Source organism: Doryrhamphus excisus, linkage group LG4 (genome assembly GCF_037039965.1).
Source record: "Doryrhamphus excisus strain RoL-2023G ecotype Guam linkage group LG4, RoL_Dexc_Guam_v1.1, whole genome shotgun sequence".
NCBI lineage: Eukaryota > Metazoa > Chordata > Actinopteri > Syngnathiformes > Syngnathidae > Doryrhamphus > Doryrhamphus excisus.
In genome coordinates, this window is record NC_136360.1 from 13,430,683 (window position 1) to 13,458,137 (window position 27,455).

General features: G+C 42.9%; 2 protein-coding genes and 2 non-coding genes across 5 annotated transcripts; 2 read left to right on the forward strand and 2 right to left on the reverse strand.

Moving 5' to 3' along the window:
- Positions 1–118: 118 nt before the first annotated feature.
- On the reverse strand, positions 119–190 carry trnap-ugg (transfer RNA proline (anticodon UGG)). Its single transcript has one exon. It is a non-coding gene; the product is annotated as a tRNA-Pro (tRNA).
- Positions 191–466: 276 nt separating this feature from the next.
- On the reverse strand, positions 467–538 carry trnap-cgg (transfer RNA proline (anticodon CGG)). The gene has a single exon. It is a non-coding gene; the product is annotated as a tRNA-Pro (tRNA).
- Positions 539–746: 208 nt separating this feature from the next.
- Positions 747–5,640, forward strand: cep63 (centrosomal protein 63). 2 transcript variants are annotated; one of them, XM_078790235.1, is made up of 7 exons: positions 747–1,047; positions 1,156–1,333; positions 1,635–1,730; positions 3,039–3,158; positions 3,228–3,341; positions 4,207–4,646; positions 4,951–5,640. In XM_078790235.1, exons 1-6 carry the CDS (start codon positions 1,022–1,024, stop codon positions 4,435–4,437), a joined length of 765 nt encoding a protein of 254 aa, XP_078646361.1. In that variant the 5' UTR covers positions 747–1,021; the 3' UTR covers positions 4,438–4,646; positions 4,951–5,640. The 2 variants fall into 2 exon arrangements, with proteins under 2 accessions (XP_078646361.1, XP_078646360.1); XM_078790234.1 differs by having other exon boundaries at positions 4,954–5,640.
- Positions 5,641–14,513: 8,873 nt separating this feature from the next.
- amotl2a (angiomotin like 2a) lies at positions 14,514–23,584 on the forward strand. The gene is made up of 11 exons (XM_058073917.2): positions 14,514–15,145; positions 16,375–17,071; positions 17,157–17,268; positions 17,633–17,777; positions 17,851–17,943; positions 18,653–18,948; positions 19,035–19,219; positions 20,547–20,648; positions 20,922–21,082; positions 21,356–21,454; positions 21,611–23,584. The coding sequence occupies exons 2-11, from the start codon at positions 16,431–16,433 to the stop codon at positions 21,688–21,690; spliced, it is 1,914 nt and encodes a 637-aa protein (XP_057929900.2). The 5' UTR covers positions 14,514–15,145; positions 16,375–16,430; the 3' UTR covers positions 21,691–23,584.
- Positions 23,585–27,455: the final 3,871 nt, after the last annotated feature.

Sequence of the window (27,455 nt, forward strand, 5' to 3'; positions counted from 1 at the left end):
CATTGTGTTATGATGATGCTATTAATGTAGGGTGTTTCTTCTTTTTTGGGGGGGGGGTGGCTCTGAATGTGAGTAACACATATATAGTATGGTGTAGTAATTACTACTAAGAAAAGAAGGGCTCGTCCGGGATTTGAACCCGGGACCTCTCGCACCCAAAGCGAGAATCATACCCCTAGACCAACGAGCCACTGCAAAAGTCAAAGATACCGTTACATAGATGTCTGCTGATGTATGCCTGCAGCGACATGTTCGCTCTACCGACATCGTAGTTATGAGACCCAACTGGAACCTGAAATACGGTTAGAAATCAGGTTTAACCGAAATTAGGGCCCTGCCTTGAGCAAGCAGACTTTCGGGGGAGGGGACAAAAGCCACATAATAGAGGTTCAAAATCCAGTTTAACTGAATTTTAGGTGCTGCCTTCAGTAAATAAGGTCTTCGGGGATAAATAAAATTTAAATTTGGGCTCGTCCGGGATTTGAACCCGGGACCTCTCGCACCCGAAGCGAGAATCATACCCCTAGACCAACGAGCCACGTGTTAAAGTGACAACACAATGTTATATATATATACAAATAATAAATGATGGGTGACAGCCGCCACCTTTAGGTGGACTATTGTCTCGCGTTTGATATGCTACAGTGTGTACTATTTAACGCTAAAAGCAGCTGCTATACGTTTTAGCGTAACCTATCTTAGCCTATTAGCTGAGCGTTTTACCCCCGGTCACCGGCGCCCTCCTTTACGTACTACGTTTTGCGTAGGGGGCGGAGACATTGCGTCACAATGACAAACGTTGATATACTTCACTGTTTTTAAAGTGTCTTTCCAAAAATCCTACTTTGACAACTGTACATTTTCAAAGCAGGCAATTGTTGACGAGTTAGCTCGCAGTTAAATTAGCCTCTCCGGTCACGCCTAAATATGTGACGTCACTTTGTTTAGCTTTGAACGTATGATGGCGCCACAGAGGTTAGCTTGCCGCTAACTGACTCGCCTTTCACTGCAATTGTTAAAAATGGACGCGCACAGTCCTGACATGAGGTTAGCGACGAGACACGACTTAAAACCACTTCACGACTAACTTGTATCAGTCCGCTAATGTATTGCGATAGATGTGGTGACTTCACTTTTTCTTTCCGTCCAAAACAGCTCGGTGTTGTCGGGCTGCGAGCCAGAGCTCCAGGAGCTGATGAGGCAGATCGACATCATGATTGACCACCAGAAGAGCGACTGGGAGGCCCAGATGCAGGAGATGCAACTACAACTAAAGAGTGGGCAGGAGGAGATGTCTGCCTCCAGGGTCCTCCTTGAACGCAAAGACCTGGAGGTGAGATAACACCCGGAAACACAACTGAACTGGACTCTTGGTTTACGTTTACAATTGTTTACACACATACACAGAATTTGTGCAAAGGCTCATTCAAAATAGTGACGTCATAGCAGAATGATATGGCGCCACCCTGTGGAATAGTGTTTGCAATGGATTCAGATCAGACTTTAAAATTCAATCCACACATGTCAAATGAGGTTAAAATCAATATTTCAGAAGAATTCAAACTCATATTGGCCAGGCTGGCTTCTTAATTAATAAATATAAAAATGAGCCTTATGGTGTGTTCACGTGACAGATCGGGGTGCTGCGTCAGCAACTGGAAGATGTTCAGACTGGCCGACAAGCCTTGGCAACCAAGTATGAGAAACAACTTCAAAACGTCAGCGAGGAGGTGAGCAGTTGTACTATTGAATTACGCGGACATTCGTAACACTAGCATTCCCGCTATTCCCTCGATTTCTTTCTTTGAGTGACTTTAGGATTTTGTTCTTGGAATATTGTGACTTTTGTCCCCATAGCTTTATGTTCTCATAACTTTCATGACCTTTTTTTATTGTACTACTATGACATGTTCTCTAAATTTACAGCTTTATTCTCACAACTTTAATCATGCTTTCTGGTAATGCTGTACTACAACTTCCTGTCAGTAACTTTACAACATTATTCTGATAATATAACAACTCTAGTCTACATAGTTTTTACATTCTTATCAATTTAATGACTTTTTTTGTTGTACTATTGCAAAGTTTTCTCTTGATTTTACAACTTTACTTTACATTCTAGTAATAATGCACCTTTTTGGTAGCTTTATGATTTTTTTTTGTCTTGAGGGCCAGGCAGCTCTTCAATTGACAGGAACCAATCGTGAGCTATAATAAAAAGTCATGCCGAGACTTGTCAACCCGCTGGAAATTCATTACTCAATATAATAATCTGACTTACAATGTCCTCTTAAGAACAACATTTACTCATCACACGGCAACTTAACACAAAAAACAGTTACCCATACTGCATTTCTTTTGAGCAAAGCATTTGATTGGAGGACAAGCAACATAGCAAATGGATGTCGCTGCAATGCTGAGAGGAGCCCAAAGGGAGGCTGATGGCATTGCAGCACCCCAATGAATGCGTTGCTTAATTGTAAACTTAATTTAATTTTACTTGTGTTGGTACATGTTTGTATATTTCACCATACCTCCTTTTGGGTGTTAGGTTGCTGTGTGATGGGTTTAGTGTTCTTTGTAAAAATCGCTGCTGTTTTCCTCACTGACTCGCGAGTGGAACCGTATTCAAACAATGAGTAGGAGTTCTGAAGTAAAGGCAATGTCACAAGCTAAGAAAAGGCATAAATTAGCCGCAGCGCTATAGTTCAAGAAGAAAGTAGCAGCTTGTACACAGCAATCTATGGTAATTTGACATAGTTCATTTAACACAATTCATTTTTCTGTGGCCAATCAAATTTCACTTTAATTGGTCCAAAAATGTGTGATATCTTTGTGCATCTATGTATTTTTATTTGTATTGGCCAACACAGTGAGTCATGAAATGAGAACTAATCTGTTGTAGACTCAAACTGTGGCCATCACAAACCCTGTTCCTGACTCAAATGCAAACAGTTATTTTATGCACCCATTTGTGGCGTGGCCTGCACACAGTATGATAGAGTCGACAAAAGGGCTAAAATGTTTCTGTTGTGCAGTTGGACATGTTAAAGAGGAGCTACTTGAAGCTCCAGCGCAGACATCTCAAGAAGCTGGGCGGCGAAGAGTCCAAAGAGGTTGACAAGTCAGAAGTGAGGATGCTGAATGAGAAGCTTGAGGTACGTGAATCACGCCCACCTGCCCTCTGCTGCCACCTGCTGGTCATGTGCTGCACCTCCTCTCCACAGGAGTACAGTCGCAGCTGCGTGCAGTGGGAGCAGCAGCGCCTCCTCTACCAGAAGCAGTTGTCCTCCTTGGAGGCGCAGAAGAAGAGCCTGGTTGATGAGCTCTCACACGTCAAAGTAAAAGGACTTCAGTTAGCATACTTGCTCTACACCAGGGGTCTCAAACTCAATTTACCTGGGGGCCACCGGAGCTAGGTTCTGGGTGAAGCCGGGCCGCATCAGGTTTTCAAAAAAAACCCAAAACGCATTTATTAAAAACTGGAAAAAAAATCAATACAAATATTCAATGCTTTTGCTTCTGCTATACCCTACACTTTTTCAGTACTTTGGTTCCGGTTTTCCACACCAAAATATCTGATACAACATTCCACTTAAAGACAACAAATCAATCAGTAATAAATAAGTAAAATAATAACAAAACAGCAAATAAGAAAAATGTAAGAAACCACATACAGTTGGTAGAGAAATTATTTTTTTCAGATTCAAATGTACAGTATTAAAAGTTATTTAACCTTTAACATGAACATTAATGAAACTTAATAATTTTACCCAATTAGCAAGTTAGCATCGTACTCAGTTCCATCTGGGAGCAGCGTCGTAACTTTAACAACATGTTTGATGAGATGCTTTATCTTGACGTGTATTTTCCGTTTTATTCCAAATCATTTCCTGCATTTATTTGTACCCAGCGTCATAAGCCTTTAGCTTCATTGCTAATCCAAAGCAAAACAGGGCGGGGTAACAGGGTAGGGTAACAGTATGGGCGGGGCAAAATCATGTTAATTGTGTCCGGTGTGCACACAGCTTTAAGCTGACCTCAAACTAGCATCTCGCAGGTTGCGTTTGGCCCACGGGCCGCGAGTTTGAGACCCCTGCTCTACACTGTCTATGCACTGCTAACTGTGTGTTACCTCCACCAAGCATGAAGTCTGTCCGGGTGGAGGTCTGCTGTCCACTTCACTGGTCTCATCCTCTCCTGCAGGCTGAGGCGGCGTCGCTGGCCTCCCTGGAGAAGAGCTACATGTCGTCGCTGAGACACCTGGAGCAGGACAACCTGCAGCTGAAGCGTGAGCTCGCTGAGACACGCCGCCAACTGGAGCTCTCCAAGGGCAGGACCACCGCACCCACCCCTGCCGACCAGTCGCAGCCAGCCAGGGAAAAGTACGAAACACACACGCAGACGTGGTCACGTAACACCTGGTTGATACACTGACTTGTTTTAGTCACGCTGCGGACGGCAAGGGGAAGACCTCCTACGAGGGCGAGATCCAGAGGCTCTTCACGCAGCTGAAGACATCGGGCCAGTCCCATATTCAAGCTACGCCGAGCGGCTCTCACGGGGCCGCGGCTTCCGCCACGGCTGGCAACACAAGAATCTCCGGGGGAGACTCGGCACAGAGTCCAACCGAGCTTTTTGACATTGTGTGTGTATATGACTCATTCACAAAAGCTTTCTCCGGTTTCAGATCAACATTTGCCATAAAAATGACTACTAACAATCACTTGTTAACTGGCGACAAAGGACACTAAGAAGCTAAATAATGGATGACCGTTGTGGTGGCTCACTGAAGAACTATGAGATAAAAAAATACCATTATAACAACATATGTCAAATAATAAACATTCAGCCTTTCTACAAAGTGTTAAAAATATAATAAATATACAATAATTTGACGCATATACTGGTAAACCTGGACCTCAGTTTGGTGTTTTTGTTGACTGCCAGCAGCTTTTGCCGCCATCTTCCACGGACGCCATGGTCTCTCGGTTCTTGGAGGAGGAAAGTCTTCTCTCCAAGGAGCTCATGCAGAAACTGGACCCTCACATCCTCAGTATGACGGAGAACAACGCCAGGACCGTCTCCGAGCGCCTCGCTGTCGCATCTCCTCAGGACCGAGAACGAAGGTGAACTTTTTATAACCCAACACGTTAAAGTCACCCCAGCCAAACTCGGTCACATTTGCAATAAAATGAAACATCCTAACACGGCGCTCAAAGTGCTGCAAACGCTTTGCTCCATTTTGAAGGTGACTTGTGTGGATGTATGACTCTTGTCATCGTCCATCTCACCGGCCGTCATAAAGTCTTCCCGAGTAAGCGCTCCACTTCCTGTCCTTTTAAAGACACTTTCCCAGAATTGTTGCGTCAGAGTTCATTCTTTGTCGCTCGTTCCTGATGGCAGTGTGTGCCTGTCCCACATTGTGTTTCGGATGGGAAGGGATACGCCTCATTGTGTATGTGCATTGTGACCCCCCCAGAACCAGAATATTTATTAACAGATGACAGTATGAGGCAGAACAACTGCAATCACGTAACATTGTAAAATGAATACCTCCATTAAAGCTAAGCTTTGCTTTTTTATGATTGATTAAATTATGGCACAAAAACCCTCTGTCCGTCTGTGTGTGTATATGAAGATTAGAAAACATTTTTATGTGAACATGATTATTTTTTAAATTTATCAAGTTGTTCGTGTGACTTGAACATCCTTGTAGTACCACTTTGCTCCACAGGGGGTGGTAACGAGCTACACTTCTGTCTTTACAATCTAAGCAGGACAAATTAGAACCTTTCTAATCATGAGGGCGACTCTACACCGTCTTTTCTTTCAAATCGAACATTAAAACCTCTTCATGTCCTTTTAGTTGTTTTTCTTAATATACAATTTTGTCCAAAATGAGGAAAAACAAGGAGAATAAAGCATTTAAAGTGCGTCATGGCTAGTGCATGTGAGCACACGTCATTCCCAGGACGTTTCACGGCTCATTAGCTGATGGCAGCTGCTGCCAGTCATCATGGCGACCACGGCGGGGTCATCAAGATAATGCCTGAATGATCCCAAAGGGCCTCCACCTGCCGCCAGTTCACGCTGGAGTCAAACTGTCACCATCTAGATGTTATCACTGCGCGCTGATTAGCCTAGCATTTTGCTAAGCTAACAAGTCCACTGCTGTGTTTTTAAGACTTTCATTACACTGCTCGTAAACCTGTCGTCTGTCGTTTGGGATCACAGAGAGAGAAAGAAAACATGGCTGTCAGCTGTGAAGGCCGCAAATCAACACGGGGCGCTTTCTCCCAGTCAAGGAAAAATGTGTTTAGGCTCAGGATGAAACACAACCACAACCCCATGATTAAAACATACCCTAAACACAGCCATAACCCCATTAGGAAACTTACCCTAAACACAACCACAACCCCATGATTAAAACATACCCTAAACACAACAATAACCCCATTATGAAACCTACCCTAAACACAACAATAGCCCCATGATTAAAACATACCCTAAACACAACCATAACCCCATTATGAAACCTACCCTAAACACAACAATAACCCCATTATGAAACCTACCCTAAACACAACAATAATCCATTATGAAACCTACTCTAAACACAACCATAACCCCATGATTAAAACCTACCCTAAACACAACCATAACCCCACCATTAACCAAAACCAGAACCCTAATCCCAAGCCTCACCAAAAGATGAGCCGTGATCCAACCCCTATCGTACCCTCTCCACAACATGGACGCCCCAAGCCCAACCCTAACCCTAACTGAACTCCAGTCCAGTCAATCTTTAATCCAAACAATAACCCAACCTTACCCCAGACCCTCAACCAAACTGGATCCAGAGTGGAGGTTGTGTTGACGTCATCAGGTCCATCATGGCCACCTGACAGACTACCACTAGTGCCCCCCCCCCAAACAGCAGCTGCACACATTGAGAGTGAATGTGTTTGCTTCCTGTCTTCTATCTGCTGTCTAAAGACAACCACCACTTCCTCATGGCCGACAGCTGTGACCTCTGATCCATCTGCTCTTCTACCAGCATCTGGAGAAGATATGAAGGCAGCCACCGCTACGCTGTATAATATTAGATAATCATCACCTTCATCACCAATACTAAATAAAACCTAAATGGTATATTTGGTCGGAGAGCCTTGGGCAGCCATGTTACGTTGTCCCTATACTTTGGAGATCATGAAAATCTCATTTGAATCAAGGCCAAAGTCATGACAGCCGTGTTTCTGTCCTTATACTTCTGCACCAAATCCTACATACATGTGTGTAAAGGTACACACAGGTACACACACACACACGGTGGTAATTTTAGAAAGGAATGTGACATTCCAGTCCAGTCTTCCATAGTTCCTCCCAACAGGAAGTGCTATACAATGGGAGCAAATTGCCAGAAAAGTCAGACATTGGGGACGGAGGTTGGGGGCTGGGGGGGTCAGACGGATGAAAGTGTGTCAGCTTTAACACAACAAACTGCGAGCAAACACACACACACACACACACACACACACGAACACGGAGTGTAACGTAGTCCAGATCAGTCGGCGCTAACGTTCCACAAGCAACGGGAGCCTAAGTGAAGCCTGGACCATGAATCCCATGAGCAGATTGTCGCTCTCCTCTCGCCTGAGGTGACGACTTTATCTGGACTTTACCATCTGCTCGCACGGGGAGGGTGGGCAGTCCACGTCTGCTCAATGAGAGGGGGCGGGGCTTAGGCTGAGCGTGAAACCTGAGAGTCTTTGTTCAGGTTCCTGGTGGCCCAGCTCCAGTGGTTTGCTTGTGGCTGTGAGCACGGATTGTCTGTTTCATATTTAATACGCAGTACCCAATAGATAAGAGGTCCTCACAGTATTATGCTGCCAAGTCTCCCTGTCCTTTCTCTGCTGCTTGGGCATAGTGAGTGTCAGTTTTTGGTATGTTTCTGGTTTAGGTGCATAAATGTGACGTTACGACACTGAATGAAAGGGTTGCTGCGGGCTGCAGTAGCGTTAGCCACGGGTGATTATCAGCATATGCACATTATGCCATTTTTTTACACAAATCGTCTGATACTGACCAATCGGAGCAGCTCTACATAATAAAGTTGTAGTATTACAGGACCAGTGTGATTATATTGGAACGTTCAGCCATCACTTCATTTATGGTATTGGGATTTTTTTTATACATATATACATTTTTATACACATTTTTTTAAATCAATTAATAATTATTTAAAAAATATGATTATTTTAAATAAAATTAAGTGATTATAACATTCAATGGAAAGTAATTTATTATTTATTTATAAACTAAAATTACAGTATTGTGATTATTATATTAAAACAAACTATCATAACAAAGTTTTTTATTTTTTTATTTAAATTTTACCAGGGAAACTTAATTAAGTAATTATGTAATAATTAATGTGTAATAATTATGTGTAAGTAATTATGACAATAAAGAGGTAATATTCAAATAAAAAATAATACTGTGAGAATCAACTGTGATTTTAAGACACAATAATAGCAATAATAACGTCATGGTAATAAACAAAATGTATGTTCAAATAAACATTTATAAATAATAGAAAATGTGATATGTGTCTGAAAATATTTAAAAATGATATTAAAGATATAGATAAAGATGTATTTTTGCAAGGTAAAAATATTACTGTTAATGAGATTGATCTTCCAAAGATGGTTCTCAAAATATCATCTATTTATCTGTGCCATGTAGTACATTGAGATGAAATAAAATCAGCATTTTTTTTTGTCATACTTTTTGTTTTAAATAATACATTCCATATGCTGTTGAGAGTACATTGTATTATGTGTCTTTGTTGGCGACTTTGCTGCAGTGAGTCAATGTGTTTAGGGTGTGTGTGTGTGTGTGTGTGTGTTGGGGGCGGTGGTCTGACAGGTGCATGTGCCTCAGGACCATCTTTGTCTCTCAAACATCTGCCCTTTGTCTTCAGGCTGTAACATGAACGCCATCTTTCTATGAAGCCCTGAGGAAAATAAACACGATGCAAACATCACAGCGCAGAAGCATCTTTTGGAGGACGTTATTCGATCCACCAACATGCGATGGTGTCTGTTGTCACAAGCGTTGTGTTGTGGCGCAAACATGACGCTTGTTTTCCCTCAAACGGCCATATTTGAGTTTAACACATTTCCAGAAGTGGTCATGTATTCTTCTCCTTAAAAGGCAAACGCCAATATTGTAGTATTTCATAGTTCATTCGTTCATTTTCTGCCACTTATCCTCAGTCGTGGGGGTGCTAGAGCCTATCCCAGCTGTCTAGAACTAAGGCACATAAATGCATTGTAGTATTGAGGAACAAATGAAAAGCTAAGGAGGAACTAGTTACTAAGGCACATACATTTAGAGTAGTTACTGAGGAACTATTAAGTAGAGTAGTTACTGAGGAACTAGTTGCTAAGGCGCATCAATTTAGATTAGTTACCGAACTAATGAGTGGAGTGGTTACTAAGGAACTAAGGCACATACATTTAGAGTAGTTACAGAGGAACTAATGAGTATGTCACTGAGGACGAAAGGCACATAAATTTAGAGTAGTTACTGAGGAACTAGTTGCTAAGGCACATCAATTTAGATTAGTTACTGAACTAATGAGTTGGAGTAGTTACTGAGGAACTAAGGCACATACATTTAGAGTGGTTACTAAGGAACTAATGAGTATGTCACTGAGGACGAAAGGCACATAAATTTAGAGTAGTTACTGAGGAACTAGTTGCTAAGGCACATCAATTTAGATTAGTTACTGAACTAATGAGTTGGAGTAGTTACTGAGGAACTAAGGCACATACATTTAGAGTAGTTACTAAGGAACTAATGGGTAGTTACTGAGGAACTAAGGCCCATACATTTAGAATAGTTACCGAGGAACTAATGAAAAGCTAATAAGGAACCTGTTACTAAGGCACATTAATTCAGAGTAGTTACTGAGGAACTAATGAGTAGTGGATGGGGTGAGGTAGGTTTGTTACTGCAATATCATGTACCTTAGTGTGTAAATGTTATCTAAAAGTTCTATGTTATTATTCTAAGTTATTATGCTTTAGTCATGAATACATAATAAATATAAGCCATGTACACATACCCTTTGACGGGGTACAGCTTTGTCAAGGCTTCACTACACATCTTAAAATACGCAGAGCTCTGCCAGCTAGCTAGTCAGTCAAGCATGGGAGCTGTATATTTGATTATTTGATTCTTTAGTTTTTCTTCAGCAAATAGTCTAAGCTAGTATGATTGTATGATGACTTGGGGGCCACTGGAGCTAGGGTCTGGGTGAGACTGGGCCGCATCAGGTTTTCCCCCCCAAAAAAAAACGCATTTATTTAAAACAGAAAAATTAACTTTGCTTTGGTTCCGATTTTCTACAATAAAAGCTCTGATAAAACATTCCACTGTTCTCAAATATCTTAATAATAATAATAATAAAAACTTAAGAAACCACGTATAGTTGGCGGGTAGACAAATTATTTTTTTCAGATTAAAATGAACAAAGCATTATTAGAGCCCTGTAGACATGACAAAACACGACTATAGTCACATTTATACTCTTTTTATTTACAACATATTGCGCAACTGCACGGTCTTGAGACACATGCTAACTCGCAAACTAGAGAGCTAGCGACCTAAACGGTAGCCTTCAAGTTATTTCCTTTAAACTTAAATAGCCAAAAACTTACCACTTCCACACGGATAGGGAGGATAACTATTAACAGGTATTTAACCTTTAACATGAACATTAATCAAATGTAATATTCTTTTCTGGGTACATGATACCATACAGCATCCATATCAAACTTGCGCGGGCCGCACTAACATTAAACTTTTATATCAAGGCGGGGGCCTCAAACTAGTGTCCTACGGGTCACATTTGACCCGCAGGCCACATGTTTGAAACTCCTGCTTTAGACAGTGGACTACTTTCCTGGAGTAAGCAGCATGAGGAAGGGTGCAAAGGTGAATCATTATTGGACGGACATTACCTTGAATTCTGTTGTGATGTAACTGTCTAACAATGATGGGAAAGGGGGTAGGTATGGCCCGTATAAAGTGTTTGCAGTGTCGTCATTCCAGTTCATTGTGCTCAAAGAAGTTGTGGTCATGAATTAGGGTGCTGCCCCCTCCCCCCTCCACCCCCAGCAGCAGCAGACCGCAGGCTCGGTCAGACACCTTGGTCATGGTAATTTGAGGAATGTGGCCATTTCCTGCTTTACAAGACCAAACAAAAGAAGAGGCTGCAGTTCCACCTCACTGCTATTTTGTTCAGACACTCGGGCCCACAGGGGACCAGGTCTGGATCCCCACCAGGGACCAGGTGTGGATCCTCCCCAGGTATCCGGAAGGCCACCCTTACCTGGAAACGTTTGTTTTGGAAACATGGCGGTTCTTGTTTTTGCCGTCAACGCTGGGAGTGTTGAAAGATACTATACATGTACAAAATGTACCAAATGTACATTTACTACACCGCTACTGCAAGCTACAGATACGGTACACATGCTAGTAGCCTTTATTTACATCACTTTAGCTTAGCTTCACAGAGTTTACCTTAATGTTAACATACTGTTCCCGTCAAATGTGACTTCTAACAACAATAGAAAGACGCTGAACATCATTGTTTGAGCCTAAAATGTTATGCCCCCCCCCCAACCCCCCCACATATCAGCTTTTGGCATGTCATGTTGTTGTGTTCATTGTATTCTTCAGGTAACATACCTGTAGTATCATACCTGCCATTAAAATGAACAGGAAATTTCAATTTGAAATTGAAATTTTCCAAAGAGCTTCATTTTTTTTTGTCTTATGATAAAAATCTTATGACGCTCCCCCATTTTTTTCAGATTCTGGATCATAGTATCCGCAATTATTCCATAATCTGGATCAGTTTTTGATATTTTGGAGAACCAACTGGAAACTTGTTCTTTCAAGTGCTCTGACCATTTTTTGCAGAGTTGAATGCACACATGCGCAAAAATTTGTAAAAGCATCCTTTTAAGCAAATAACTGGATCAGATGGTGATCAAGATCACCCCCAAATTTTTATCAGTTCTTCCATATCACATTCCCAATAATTCCTAAAAATTTTGAGTTATTTTGAACAAAAACAGGCAAAATCATATTCTCTGTGCTGTACTTGAACGGTCAATATTTTATTAATTTGTAGAAAATGTTTTAAAACTGTGGCACGGCGTTCGAGTGGTTAGCGCGCAGACCTCACAGCTAGGAGACCAGGGTTCAATTCCACCCTCGGCCATCTCTGTGTGGAGTTTGCATGTTCTCCCCGTGCATGCATGGGTTTTCCTCACACGTTCCAAAAACATGCTAGGTTAATTAGCGATTCCAAATTAGGTATGAATGTGAGTGTGAATGGTTGTTTGTCTATATGTGCCCTGTGATTGGCTGGCCACCAGTCCAGGGAGTACCCGGCCTCTAACTCCAAGACAGCTGGGATAGGCTCCAGCACCCCCGCGACCCTCGTGAGAAAAAAGCGGTAGAAAATGAATGAATGAATGTTTTAAAACTGTAAAAATAGGGGAAATATACCACTTTTTACCATATTTGCAAAATATCAAAGTTTGGACATCCCTGGTCTACAGTAAACGTTCAAACCTGCAGCATATTTTTGCACCAAAATTTTCACTGATCAAGTTTCTAATAACGCTGTGACGTCCGTAAAGTGCTGCAAACTACCACGTTTTGCATTTTCTTTCAGACTTTTTTTTGCATAACGGCCCGACTTATCTCAATGCTCCGTGGTGAGAGCCCCCAGCGTTCTTCTGTTGGACTTTAACTGCCATGCAAATGAGCAGGTGGACGTTTGGCTGCCAGTGATAAAGTATACGCCGTGGACAGGCCGGCGCTTGTTTGCAGCACACACAGGCCGCCATATTACCCCCCGCCCTTTTCATACCAGAGAAGAAAAAACTGTCAATAAGCTTCCAACCCCCACGGCCAGCTGATGCTGCAAAGCGGAGATGCTGGAAGTGGAGGTGGGGAGGGCGGCAGATGGCAGGTCTGCCCCCGTCATGTCTGCTTTTTGGGGGTAGAACAATGCATCTCTCAGAGCTGCTGCAAAAAGGAGGGGGTGAGGGGGGTTCGAGGCGGTGGACAGCTGGCAGGCAGCGTGCCTCGTAGACCACCACAACCCCCCTCCCGAGCCACTCGCGCTGCAATTACCCGGCACGAGTCTTGGCTTAAATATTTACCATGCGAAGAAAAAGACGACAATGATTAAACCACCTGTGTCAAAGTGCTCACCTGGCGTCTTTACACCGAGTCTGGCTAGAACATGTGACACATTTTCTTAGATTACAGCCTGATTCCAAAATAGAATAAATTCATTTTTTTACCTCAGAATTCTACGCGTCACACCCCATAATAATGACACGAAAACAGATTTTTGGAAATGTTTAAAAATGCATGTAAATATGTATTCATATCCACAAAAATGAGGTCAAGTACATCCTGTTGCCTCCGATCATCAGTGAGATTTTTCTACAGCTTCATTGGTCCCCCCTCTGGTCAATTCAATTGTGTTGGCAGGGGTGTCCAAACTTGGAACATTCCTATTATTTTGTAAAGTACATATGATAAGATGGCATCCCAGCTTTGTCATACAAGTGAAAAGCATAGTATTAGTATCACCTTCACACTTTGCTGTGAGTGTGAATGGTTGTTTGTCTATATGTGCCCTATGATTGGCTGGCCACCAGTCCAGGGTGTACCCTCGTGAGTATAAGCGGTAGAAAATTAATTAATGCACTTGACACAATTTTTCCGTTTTTTTCCCCCAAATATTTCAACTTTTGGTGGAAATTATTTTTGTGAATTTTTTTGGGGAATATTGTGACCCATAATTTTATAATATTTTTTTCAAAAAATTTTCCAAATTCTTGTTTGCTTTGTTTCTTGTAATGCCACGGTGGTTCGCATGCTGGGCACAGTCAGGAGATGTGGAAGATGGGGGTGTGAATCACCGTTCTGCGCTCTCCCCATACTTACGTGGATACTCCGGTTTCCTCCCACATTCCAAAACCATGCTAGGTTAATTGGCGACTCCAAATTGTCCATAGGTATGAATGTGAGTGTGAATGGTTGTTTGTCTATATGTGCCCTGGATTGGCTGGCCACCAGTCCAGGGTGTACCCCGCCTCTCGCCCAAAGACAGCTGGGATAGGCTCAAGCACCCCGCCGCGACCCTCGTGAGGATAAGCGGTAGAAAATTAATTAATGCACTTCACGCAATTTTTCCGTTTTTTTCCCCAAATATTTCAACTTTTGGTGGAAATTATTTTTGTGAATTTTTGGGGGGGAATATTTAGACTTTTTATTATTCCCATAATATGTCAAATATGTCAAATATTTTGACAACTTCCACTTGGACTGACCCACCATTAGCTAGGTGAGCAGGCTTTGCTACACATCTTAAAATAAAGCTGTCAGTTTAGGGAGCTGTGCGGCAAGTTTGATTGTTTAGGTTTTCTTCAGCATTTTGCTGTTTAAATAAGAGTGTAATGTTAGCGCTTAGCTATGCTAGTGTTGCAACATTGTGTACTCTTTCTATGTAAAGCACTCTAAAGATCAAGGTATGCTAAGCAGTTAAATATCATTGACTACATAGCAAATAGAGACTAATACATGTTTAAATATTATGTTTGTGTTGTATATACATAAACATATACATATATATGTGTGTGTATATGTAATTGTTGAATAATAGAATGGATCCTCAATACTATAGTATTGAAGTATAATAACAGTGAGCACACAACAGTGTAGATAGACATGGGCAGACTCCACCCCCTTTTCTTTGCCACGCCCCCTGTTCTCCTCCCCCCTCCTCAGCGTTTGATCCTCAGGGACATGAAGCCTCAGCATTCCACTCATTCCAGCCTTCCAACGATCATCCACTGAGTCTTTATGAGCAGTGTGCTCGCTCGGAGGACACACACACCGAGGAACGGACACAGAGGAACACGCGTGGACCGCACGTTCCTCACTTTTGGACTGGACTTGAGGATTCTATTGTTGTTGGACCATTACTGCTACACTGTTGGAGCTTATAGTGTTCGAAGAAGTGGGATGAGACCAGGATTGGGTGAGTTTAGAGCTTTTTATTTGGCTTGGTACTAATAGTGATAGCTGTTTGTGGGGCAGTAGCGTCCAATCCGGTGCGTGAATGCAGATATTATCATACCGTTTTTTTTTTCAAGTGCAGTTTTATCGTCATATTGTATTGGTTGATATAGTCACAGATACAATGTCAAGGACGCCTCCATTCCGACATTTTGACACAAAGAACACACAAAAAGATGATTCAAACCCTATTTCTTGATTAAAAACCTTATTTCTTGTCTGTTGCTGGCATTCATTGTGGAACGCAAAGGAAGCATTCCATTGTTTACTGACTGCATATGACATAAAACATTTCATTTTATCATTTTATGCTCCAATAATGTCATCTAACTTAGCACTTTTTTGTGTGTAAATATTTTGTGTGACTGCTCCAAACTTACATAAACGTATTTCTGAGCATTTGTACAAATAAGGACCTCCTCTGGAATAGACACCTCCTTCAATAAAAGCTTGCTATTTTTTGCATTTGACTAAATAAAGCTAGCAATGTTTGATTAGTATTCATTTTGTTACACCATCATCACTTTTTCACAGTTACAACTTCATTTGTTTGTCATGATATTATGACTGTCGGCTATTAAAATGATCATAATATTATGGCTTTATGCTCATAAAAATTTAGAGTTTTACTTTTTTCCCGTAAAAGTACAGCTGTTTTTTTCATTTCTCCTGTTGTTGTTTTTTCAAACTATTTTCCAACAATTTCTACTTGTTTTGTTGAAATTACGACTTTAGAATATTTTGAATTTATTCTCACAACATTATAACTTTTTTTGTAACCATATTTTTTTGGCTTATTTTTCAGAATATAACAACTTAACATAATACTACTGAAATTGTTTTAGATTATGAAAGAAAAAAGATCTCATTACATTCTCAGAATGTATTATTTTTAATAATAATCATTTTTAATGTATTATTCAAACTTTTGTCTCATTATATTGACTTTATTCTAGTAAAATGACTGCTGATTTATTGATTAATTACTGTTTAGATTTATTGTTAAATGATATTTTTTAGAATATACCACAGGCTGCAAAAGGCTCCCTAGCCGCCCTTTGTACACCCCCACCCTAAAACATACTCCTGTCTGATGCATTTCATTTTATTCTTCCAGTATTCATTTCACTATAAGACAACAGAAGTATCATCGTGTCAAATATCTTACGAGTTTATTGTTCTTTTCTTCAGATTGGTTGTAATTCCCGTTCAAAGTAAAGTCCCCTACCCGGGCCACCCCCTTTGACATGAGAACCGCAGAGGCGGCCCCCGCAACAGTCCTGCATCGCCTCATCCAGGAGCAGCTTCGCTTCGGGAATCTGGCGGACACCCGCGCACTATTGGCAATCCAGCAGCAGGCCCTGCGTGGGGGGGGGCGCGCAGGTGTTGGAGGTGGCGGCGGGACAGGCACCGGTAGTCCTCGCTCCTCTCTGGAGAGCCTGAATCAGGAGGAGTCCCCGTACATGCACGTGTCCACAAGGCAGGACCCCCAAGGCCAGGAGTATCAGGGGAGCAGCGTGCAGCAGGAAAAGCCGCTGAGGAATTCCTTGCAGCTCCATGGAGAGGAGCTTCCCACCTACGAGGAGGCCAAGTACCTGATGTCCCAGAAGGGGGACGCGATGTCCGGGTGTGCTGATAGAGGACAATGGGATGCCAAACGGGAGCACGCACGCTCCCTCAGCGAGCGCCTCATGCAGTTGTCTCTGGAGAGGAGCACGCAGAGGAACGTTGGGGCTCTGAGCTCCTCGCTCAGCTTCCCTCAGCTCTATAGCACCACACACATCCCTGAAGGAGCCACACTGGACCCGAGAGGACCGCCGCCGGAATACCCACTTCCCCAGGAAGTCTGCTTCCAAGAACCTCCTCCCCCCTTTTACCCTCAACACAGGTAGATGTTTGAACACTGTGTGACCTGACCGACCTTTTCACCCCTATGACCTCTAATCGTGTGACCTCCACATCCTCCCTGACAGGAACGCTCACATTCCCATGACGGCGGCTTCCAGTGACATGTTAATGTGGGAGAACCAAAGGCTGAGGCAGGAAGTGGAGATGTACGCCGAGAAGGCCGCACGCTTGATCAAGGTCAGGAAAGAATCCAGAGTCAGAACATCTTTTCTGGAATGTTCTTTCCAGCCACAAACATCCACTGAGTCTGAGTAGGACAAACAACATCTAGGACACGCCAACGCTCTCTAAGGAGTTACTGCCTTCTTTCCTTTTGCCTCATTCTTTCCTTTTCTTCATTTCCATTTTCTGGTTTGTTGTTTTTCTTGCATTTTGTTGGCCTTTTTTTTCCATCTTCAGCGTGTCTTCAGCGTCTGATTTCATGTAGTGAATTTCAATGCAGGCTTTCTTTGCGGTGGATTTTAGAATCTTTGCTGTAGAACCTTTAAATGCGGACACACACTGTTACACCATTTCAAGCTATTCTTCCTGTCTTTCCTAGCTGGAGAAGGAGATTGAGAGGATTTCCGAGGCTTACGAGACGCTGATGAAGGGCTCTGCCAAGCGGGAAGCTCTGGAGAAGACGATGAGGAACAAGCTGGAGGCCGAGATGAAGAGGATGCACGACTTCAACCGGGATCTGAGAGGTACATCTTTTTGAGCGAACAGCGTGAACCGCAACCACAACAGCGATTTGACTTGTGAACATCTTTTTTCCAGAACAACTGTGCACGGCTACCAAACACAGAGCGGCCATGGAAGCAGAATGCTCGGACCGCAAGCAGCACGTCTTCCTGAAGCTGCTGGAACAAAGTAAGACGCAAATCTTCACACTTACTTGTGGCGCTCGGGCGGCAGCCATTTTGTCCTGGATTCCTGGAATGTTTCTTGCCTTGTTTCAGTTATTTGTTGCGCCCACGTTTGCTTCCCTGCCCACTCGTTCTTATTAGGAACTGTCCTTGTGTGGACGTTTCCTCACCAGGCACATGCTGAGGAGCAATTCCATCCTACTTCCTCTTTAAAGTCACATAAGACTCACATGTGATATATTTCTGGGATTATATTTCTTACATAATCCTATGAATTATGCTCCCACTTCTATTCCACATTATCCTGATGCGATGGACTTCCATCAGACAGAGGTGTGTTTCTTTCCCAGCCCAACAGGAACCAGAAACCCGCACGGCGGCGCACAATAGCGTTGAGCGATTTATATTTTGAGCTTCTTGTTTACTCTGCGTTCCGTGGAGGCATTCCAAAGCTTTTCCCAGTACAAAGCTATGCCTGTGTGTGCGTAAGTGGATAAGAGGAAGTCTGCATTCCCCGCGGCAGGCATGCACTCGACGGGGGTTGTGTAATCAAGCCCCGCCCCCTCCCTTTTTTTTTTCCAAAGTGGCACAGAACTTTTCATTCGGGAGATAGCGATTCCGTCACATCGTTGAAATATTTCATCCAGAACATCGGCTGTCAGTGATACTCAGTCCAAGAAAACGTGGTTAAAAGGTGCTTTGTGTTGTCTTAGATGAGGAGCAGCAGCGTGAGAAGGAACGACTGGAGAGGAACATCCAGCACTTGCGTCTCTCGGCCGAGGAGAGCCAGCGAGCACGTGAGCTCCTGGAGAAGGCGCTGCTGTCGTCGCACGCTCGCAACCGGCAGCTTGAGGAGGAGCTTCAAAGGAAGCGGGCCTACGTGGAGAAGGTGGAGCGCCTTCAGAGCTCGCTGGCCCAGCTGCAGGCAGCGTGCGAGAAGCGGGAAGCGTTGGAGCTGCGGCTGCGCACCAGGCTGGAGCAGGAACTGAAGAGCATGCGTGCACAACAGGTGAGGAGTTTGTGGAGCTGTGGGGCTGTGTCATCTCTGTGAAACGTGACTTAACGTCCATTTGGTTGTGTCTGTCTCACCCTCAGAACCAGACCTCGGGCCCTGTGGCTTCTGAGCCTAGCTCCTCCTTGTCACAGCAGCAGCTGAGGGAGCGAGAGGAGCGTATCTTGGCCCTGGAGGCCGACATCACCAAGTGGGAGCAGAAGTATCTGGAGGAGAGCACCATGAGGCAGTTTGCCATGGACGCCGCCGCCACTGCTGCAGCACAGAGGTACCATCAGCAAGCACACATCGCAGACCACCCATTGATATCAACTCTAACATCCAGCGATAACAACTCTAACCATCCTGTGATGGTTAAAAAATTACATTTTCAACTAAAACCACCCAGTGATATCAACTATATCATCTAATGATATCAACTCAAACCAGCCAGTGATATCAACTCAAATATCTAGTGATATCAACTCAAATATCTAGTGATATCAACTCAAATATCTAGTGATATCAACTCAAATATCTAGTGATATCAACTCGAATATCTAGTGATATCAACTCAAACTAGCCAGTGATATCACCTCTAATATTCAGTGATAACACCTCAAACCACCCAGTGATATCAACTATATAATCTAGTGTTATCACCTCAAACCAGCCTGTGATATCAAATCAACACAGCTTGTGATTTTCAACTAAAAGCACCCAATGATATGAACGCTATCATCTAGCGATGTCACCTCAAACCACCCAGTGATACCAACTCTAATATCCAGTGATAACAACTCAAATCATCCAGTAATATCACCTCAAACCAGCCAGTGATATCAACTCTAATATCAGTGGTAACAACTCAAACCATCCAATAATATCACCTCAAATATCCAGTCATAATAACCCAAACCATCCAGTAATATCAACTAAAACCACCCAGTGATATCAAGTAAAATCACGCAGTGAAATCAAATATATCATCTAGTGATATCAACTCAAACCAGCCTGTGATATCAAATCAAAACATCTTGTGATTTTCAACTAAAACCACCCAATGATATGAACTATATCATCTAGTGATGTCATCTCAAACCACCCAGTGATATCAACTCTAATATCCAGTGATAACAACTTAAACCATCCAGTAATATCACCTCAAATTACCCAGTGATATCAACTCTAATATCCAGTGATAACAACTCAAACCATCGTATAATATCACCTCGAACCACCCAGTGATAACCAGTGATAACAACCCAAACCATCCAGTAATATCACCTCAAATCACCCAGTGATATCAAATCTACATTGGATATTAACTGTATCACCCAGTGATATCAACTATATCATCAATTGATAAACTCAAACCATCCGGTGATATCCATGTAAACATTCAGTGATATCAACTCAACACATTCAGCGTAGGTGTCAAAAACCATCCAACTCAAACATCATCATAACACCTCATAACAACGTTAACATGCAGTGATAACAACCCAAACCACCCAGTGATATCAACTCCAACCATTCGGTGACATCCATGTAAACATTCAGTGGTATCAACTCAAACCATCCGGTGATATGAAATTCCAAACGTTTCCCCACAGAGACACAACCATCATCAACAGCTCGCCTGGACATTCACCTGACAGCAGTTTTAACGAGGATCTGCCTCCTTCCAGTCCCAGACACCAGGAGATGGAGAACAGGTACACACTTGTTGAAGAGATATTACAGCATTTTGTTGTGGGACCAATTCCCCAAAACATGTTTTATGTTGCAAAGTAAATCTACAAGATGGCAATAGCTGTATTTGAGTAGTCAGCTTTATGTAGCTCTGCATACGCTTTAAAATGTTGCCGTGAAAGTCATGTGTGTGGCACCGTTGTTTACAGTCAACTCATCATGGGGGCTCTGCTATGTATAAATGTGGTCAACTTTCTCATGCCCCCTAAATCATGTCATCATATTTGTGCATTCAGAATCCGAGCCTTGCATGTTCAGCTCCTGGAGAAGGACGCCATGATCAGGGTCCTCCAGCAGCGCTCCAAATGGGAGCAGAGCAAGCTGGAGAAACAGGGGCTCCGGCTGGCCAGGTCCGTCCCGTCCATCTCCACGGCGAGCGGCGGCACTGAGACAAAAGGTGAGCTTGACGCGCCGTTGCGGCACCCAGCGACAGCTGGCCGGCAGACAAGACAGAATGTAAGCCGTCCTAAGAAAAAGCAGAGAAGGACACGGCCCCCCACCACACCCTGTCCTTCAAATAGATGCGTTTTTAAGATGGAATGCATATCATCCCCCCTCCATCCAGAATAGCCCCCATCCAGAATAGTCCTGGGAAGAACCCCGCCACGCAGAAGCGTGTAAATGTGGACGCAAGCGGGTAATTCAGTGCCTTCTTTCTTTGTCTGTGTAGGAAAGAGCCTCTCGGATGACCAGACAAGTGGCGCCGTGCTGCGACACCGGGACTCCAGCACCCAATGCGACGAGGCCCCGCTTGGGACTGCTGCCACCGGTGGGTTCAATGTGCTAATTTCACATCTAATGACTGTTGACGCTGATCGATGTTGAAAGTGTAAACCCGGCAGGGATTAGCGTACACAGACATAAATCAGTCTGGAACACAAGGTCACTGAAGAACGTTGTTATTATTATTTGTTCCCCCGTGCAGACGCCTCAGAGGAACCGGACCTCAGAGTAGTCAAGAGCATCAACAGAACAGATGCAGACATGGTGGAGATCCTCATTTGATCCTCATCCACGTGACTCTGAAGTAGCTTTCCAACCTTGCGGAGTTGAGCTCACAAGCCCGGAACGCCTCGAGGAATGTGAGATGTTAGCACACGTCTGTCTGTGTCTTATTTATTTCTTATGTGTCATTGCTGCTCATGTTGTTTATGCTAAATGTTTTTTAAATATTGTCCTTTTAATTTAAGTGAAGCAATGGGAGTGACTGTCGTGGGTGGAAGCATCTCTTCTGTGTAACAGAGCGACATATTTAACTTATTATTTATCTTTGGCTTGTAGCGTAGCAGAGCATCCAGACGTGTCAAAAGTCCATGTAGTCGTTTTTGTAAAGACTTTCTAGCAGATCCGAAAGGACAAAACATGTACAATCTGGTGGAATCATGTGTTTTTATTGTCACCATCTTGTCTTCCTATCACACCAACGCTGCCGTTTGGTGGTAGCAGGTCTGGGGCTGCACGAGTGCTACTGGGGAGCTGCGGTTCATTGAGTGTAAACATGGAGTGTGACAAGATGGAAGCGTGTGTGTGTGTGTGTAAGATTATTTTTTTAATAGATGGTACTAGCAGGTACTGTTCATGCTGTGGTCTGTGGCTGCACGAGTGCTGCTGTGTTATAAATGTGAGATCCGATTGACCAGATTAGAAAAGTGGCGGCCCTTATTTATGTAAAACACGATCCTTGGCAGTTTTAGCTATGGAACATGGGCAGCTAAACCGAACGTCAAACATACAGTAGCGATTCATACAGGAAATGGTCAACTTGCTTTCAGGAAGTGCTTCTTTTATTTGCTAATAGCATCTTAGCAAATACTCTAACACAAAAGAGCAGAGGGTCATCAGCTTCACTCACTCATAGAGTGATAACAAACGCAAGGCATGCTGGGCAGCCCACACGCACACCTAGCATGCCTTGAGTGAGATGGGGGTTCGAGTTGATGACCCCCTGTTCTTTTGTGCTGTTTGTAAAGAGCACACCAATGGGGGATGGGGGGGGGGTCTCACACAGCGCACCGTTGAAGCTAGAAGCGCCATCGCACAGGGGTCGCATCCCAGTTCGGAACGCGCTCGCCTCTCACTGGAAGCTAATCTTCTGACATTCCTCGCAGAGGGAACGCTCCCGTTAAAGAAAAAAGGCTATCTAAAGTCTGACCCTTCGCCCTTGTTAAAATGGCGCACATTCTCCACATGATTCCCTTCCTGGGCTCTCGGACCCGTGGCGGCCGGTTCCGCCATCAGCGTGTATTATTGGAGCGCATTTGCCATTCTATTTGTCGTCCCCCGTCACCGTGCAGTGCTCAAGCATCCTCAGCATGGATTCTATTCTATTTATTTCTGCCTGATGGCTCAACACGTCTGAATGTAGACTCCCGTTGGCTTGGAATGTGTGTGTTTTTTTTATTGAACTGGAATGTGCTACAGGTCACATTTGTTCCACTCTGGAAGGGGAATACCACCCAAATAAAGAGCATGGCCAAGAGGCCGGTCTAGTCCGGTTTGGAAGTGTTGCATTCTTGGTTAATTCTGACACTTAATGCTTCCCCTTCAAGCGTTCATGTCTCACCCCCCCGCCATGGTGCATTAGCTGGTCAATGCAGTGTGACAGAAATGTCCCTCAGAATGTGTTTACATGGAATGTGCCTGTTTCACATTTTTTCCTTGCATTTGTGTCCTTTCCTGGTGCCAAAGATGTACTTTTTATTGTTGAAGCTGTAACCCCCCCCCCCACACACACACAAAAAAAGGTTCTGATGACATTGCTGTGAACTTGTAAAGTATGTATTCCTTAATATTTCACAAAAGATAAAAAGTATTAATATATGCCCAATCAAGTGTTCTTTTTCTTTCATGTTGATGCAAGCCCCCTCACCTTGCACGTGCCTCACCTTCCAGCAAGCTAAATATACTTTACAGTAATAGTGTCCAGTGGCCCTTAGTTTTTATTGGCCTGTTCATATTCATCATTTAACCACAAAACTACAAAAGAAAAACAGCCTATAAAAAGTCAAAATATTAAATGAAAGAAGTTGTAGTGTAACAAGAAACATTTAGAATAATGCAATATGAGGAATAATTTCATTTCAGAAGCATATTGTGAAAAATATTAAGGAAAATTGTATTTTACATGGAGTGTTATGAGAAATAAACAAAACAACAATGTTGGAATTTTGGGGAAATGAATTTGCAGAAAAATGTCTGTAATGGGAGTCAAGTCAAAATATGGGAATAAAGTCATAATTACAAGAACAAATTTGAAATAATTGGGAAAAAATGGCTGAAATGAAAAAAAGATCTTCTTTTAAAAATAATCATAATATGAAAAGAAAAGGGTTGTTGAGGGGGGAAAATCATTTTAGTGACAGCTGAAGTATGAAAGAACAAATATGTTGTTTTTTTAAAAGTCATATTATGAGAAACAAAAAAAAGTCGTAAAATTTGAAAAATTAAGTTGGGTAAAAAGTTATATTATGGGAGTAAAGTCAAAGTTTGGAAAAATTTTTAAAAAGCAAAAATGAGGGGAAAAAAGCAAATGATAAGCTTTTTCATCTGATGAATCTACTTGAGAAAATATTAAGATGGCCGTTGCATTCCTTTAATTTTTCAGTACGTGGTCCTCGGTGGAAAAACTTTTTCGATTAGTTGGTGCACAGCTTGTATAGATGAGTCAACACTAAGAAACGACAGATATATTGGGCCGATATTTGCGTTCTTTACTTGAATCGGTATCGGCCGATATGCATGTGGGTTTGCCGATTTATTTTCCACAGCATGATTTACAGACAGGCATCTATGGGCAGCTTTGTGTTGCCGGAAGACGCTGCAGCACATGCAGACGCGGTACCCTTGCCCCACTGCAAGAGTGGCGAAAGCAGCATTACCCACAACAAGGGTAAGTTTTAAACTTTTAATTAGCTTCTAACAGTTAAACTTAGTTTAGGGGTTCAATGCGTGTCGTGTTATGTGTGTGCGAGTGGATCGGAGCAGCCGTGTCTGCTATCGGAGGTCTCAGAAATGTTTTATATATAGTACTAAATTGTGTCACTGTTTCGTGAAAACGTGTTTAGTTATCAATGTAGCGGTAGTGAAGTTTTTCAGTCAGCGTCTGCTCATCTTTTATTTTAAAGTACTAAAGTTGAAAAAAGTTGAATCCTACTCTGTGCAGTAAGTGTTGTTTTATTTATACTTAAGTTAAAATATTTGTTTTATTTTATTTCATAGTCATCACTTGAATAATTAAAAGCACCAAACACTTTTTTTACTTGAAAGTGTTTACTTGAATGTGTGTTTAAAAAAGCTGAATCTGTGTTCAGTGTTTACATTTCAATATATGTTTGTTTAAACTTGAGACCTGTAATATTTGTTATCATTGTTATTTTTTTCATGTAAATTGAGGGAGCAAAAGCAGTATCAGCCACAAACATTGGCCCAAGCAAAATCGGCAGTCCATAATCGGTTAAGGGTGATAGAAAAAAAATCGTTATTGGCCCGAAAAAATCCATATCGGTCTATCCCTAGTTAACACACTATTGTCTAAATAGCCGGCACCACAAGTGATGGTGCATGGTGGTGCACGAGGGCTCCCAACACTGGGGGAGCTACGGTTCACTGTGGGAAGACGGAGTAGCAAAAGGTGTGTCACATCCACCAGGGATGTCATCATGGAGGAGGATTCGAGTAGTAGTCTATGTAGTAGTCTATGGCCATCTCCTATACAAGCTGTACACTGACTACTCTACGGTATTCTATGGTGTCTGCCAATGAGGACAAGCTGAGAATGTCCTGAAAGCAAAGATGGCGGTCTTCCTAGAATGTGTGCAGTGTTTCCAAGTCAGATTCCTCTGTCAGCGTTGACTTTTAATGTCAATATTTACACCTTCATCCTTGGCTCCTTCCTTCCCTGCGGGCATTCCACGGATGCCGTGCATTCTCCTCCTGCAGTCTTTACTTGTTGGTGCCACTTTTCTTGAAAGATAAAGTTGTGTGTGTGGAGCAGTTTTTCCAAAAAGGGGACAGGTGCCTCTGAAATGCATCATTGCTTTTGGCCCACTTCTGGCTCACATACCTCACATTTCTGATGCACCATGCAAGCACATGTTTCCTGAGAGGAATGGAAGGCCTCAAGTTCTCATATGGAGGAAGAGGAGCATTCCTTGCACATCTGGATTCCGGGAGTCAGCCAGCATCCCAGTTGTGAGAGGATCAAGAACAGATGACCCTCTTCTTGGTGCGTTAAAGGTCAGCAGCCCATCTCTGCACACAGAAGTTGCTCGGAGATTCCACAACTTCTTGCCTCCAGTTTCCATGGAAAGACCCAGCACCCACGTCATCAAGTTTTCCACATCAACCCAAGCATGTCATCTGGTTTGAGGAATGTTCCTGCTATGAATGAAAGCTATCAAGACGGCGGGCGAGTCAAAGCTTTCCTTGTGTGTCCTGCTCATTTCCAGGAATGATGGCATGAAAGATGGCCAGCATTCATACCAATGATTCTTATCCCGCACACATTCCCATTCCAACCTCAAAATGGTCACCTCATCCATACATCCAAAAAGAGGCCCCCGTTTTCCTGTAAAACGCAACATTTCCCTTAACCATAAATGCATCATTTTAAAGCAGATTCATTCCATTCCAACATGAAAACATTCAACCCAAATCCCACTTTTCCATAACACAGAATTCTTACTACTTCCACATTTCCATTCCCATTCAAATCATTCCAACAGCAACAATTTTCCAACTCCCTTACCCATAATTCCACATGTTCACAGAGATCAAGGATGACCAACCATTTTCCATACTGAAAATCAAAGACTTTAGCTTCTTTACTTTACAATAGCGCTTAATCGGTTCCAAACCCGACCGTGTGAAATGAATTTCTGTGATATAGGATTCAATGTTAATCAATGGGATATTTTTGTAGTTGGACCATGGAAAACCTGGCTCCAGAGTGAAGCCGCAGTATCCCACGCCCGGGCGAGGTGCGGTCTCTCCTCTTTCCTTTCTTCATAAAGGTTTTCTGAAGGGGCCTGTCACCCAGGACCTGTTTGCCTCGGTAGACCCTACCAGGGGCATATAGCCCCAGACAACATAGCTCCTACTATCACCACGTAGTCCTCATGGCGGAGATGAAAGTAACTTTTCAGAAACGAAACTAGTTTACAGAAAAAATTAAAAATAAAAAGCAACTTAGATACACAGCTAAGAGACCGGGTTCAATTCCACCCTCGGCCATCTCTGTGTTTTGTTTGCATTTTCTCACCGTGCATGCGTGGGTTTTCTCCAGGGACTCCAGTTTCCTCCCACATTCCAAAAACATGCTAGGTTAATTGGCGACTCCAAATTGTCCATAGGTATGAATGTGAGTGTGAATGGTTGTTTGTCTATATGTGCCCTGTGCTTGGCTGGCCACCAGTCCAGGGTGGACCCCGCCTCTCACCCAAAGTCAGCTGGAATGCACTCCAGCATACCCATGCGAATGTAGTGAGGATAAGTGGCATAGAAAATGGATGAATGAAAGGCATAAGTGAACATGAAAGGTTGCTTTTACCTTCACTGAAGACACAATTTGGCAGCAAGATTGTCTTTTTTTTTATCTGTAGCTTTGGTACACTATAAATGACTACAGTCAGACTAAAATCCACATTGAGGATACAGATGGTGTATAGTACCCAGATTCATGTACTTCCATACAGCCACAGTACTTAATTTCATACACAGTCCCCCGTATTGGCAGTGAGTGTTGTCAGCTGTAAGAGTTTCACCTCTGCTCT

Coding starts and splice junctions, on each gene's coding strand:
- cep63 (XM_078790235.1), top strand. CDS start 1,022: ATGGACGCGCACAGTCCTGACATGAG. Junction 1,048..1,155: donor GCGCACAGTCCTGACATGAG/GTTAGCGACGAG, acceptor CGTCCAAAACAG/CTCGGTGTTGTCGGGCTGCG. Junction 1,731..3,038: donor TTCAAAACGTCAGCGAGGAG/GTGAGCAGTTGT, acceptor TCTGTTGTGCAG/TTGGACATGTTAAAGAGGAG.
- amotl2a (XM_058073917.2), top strand. CDS start 16,431: ATGAGAACCGCAGAGGCGGCCCCCGCAACAGTCCTGCATCGCCTCATC. Junction 17,944..18,652: donor CCTGAAGCTGCTGGAACAAA/GTAAGACGCAAA, acceptor GTGTTGTCTTAG/ATGAGGAGCAGCAGCGTGAG. Junction 21,455..21,610: donor GCTTGGGACTGCTGCCACCG/GTGGGTTCAATG, acceptor TCCCCCGTGCAG/ACGCCTCAGAGGAACCGGAC.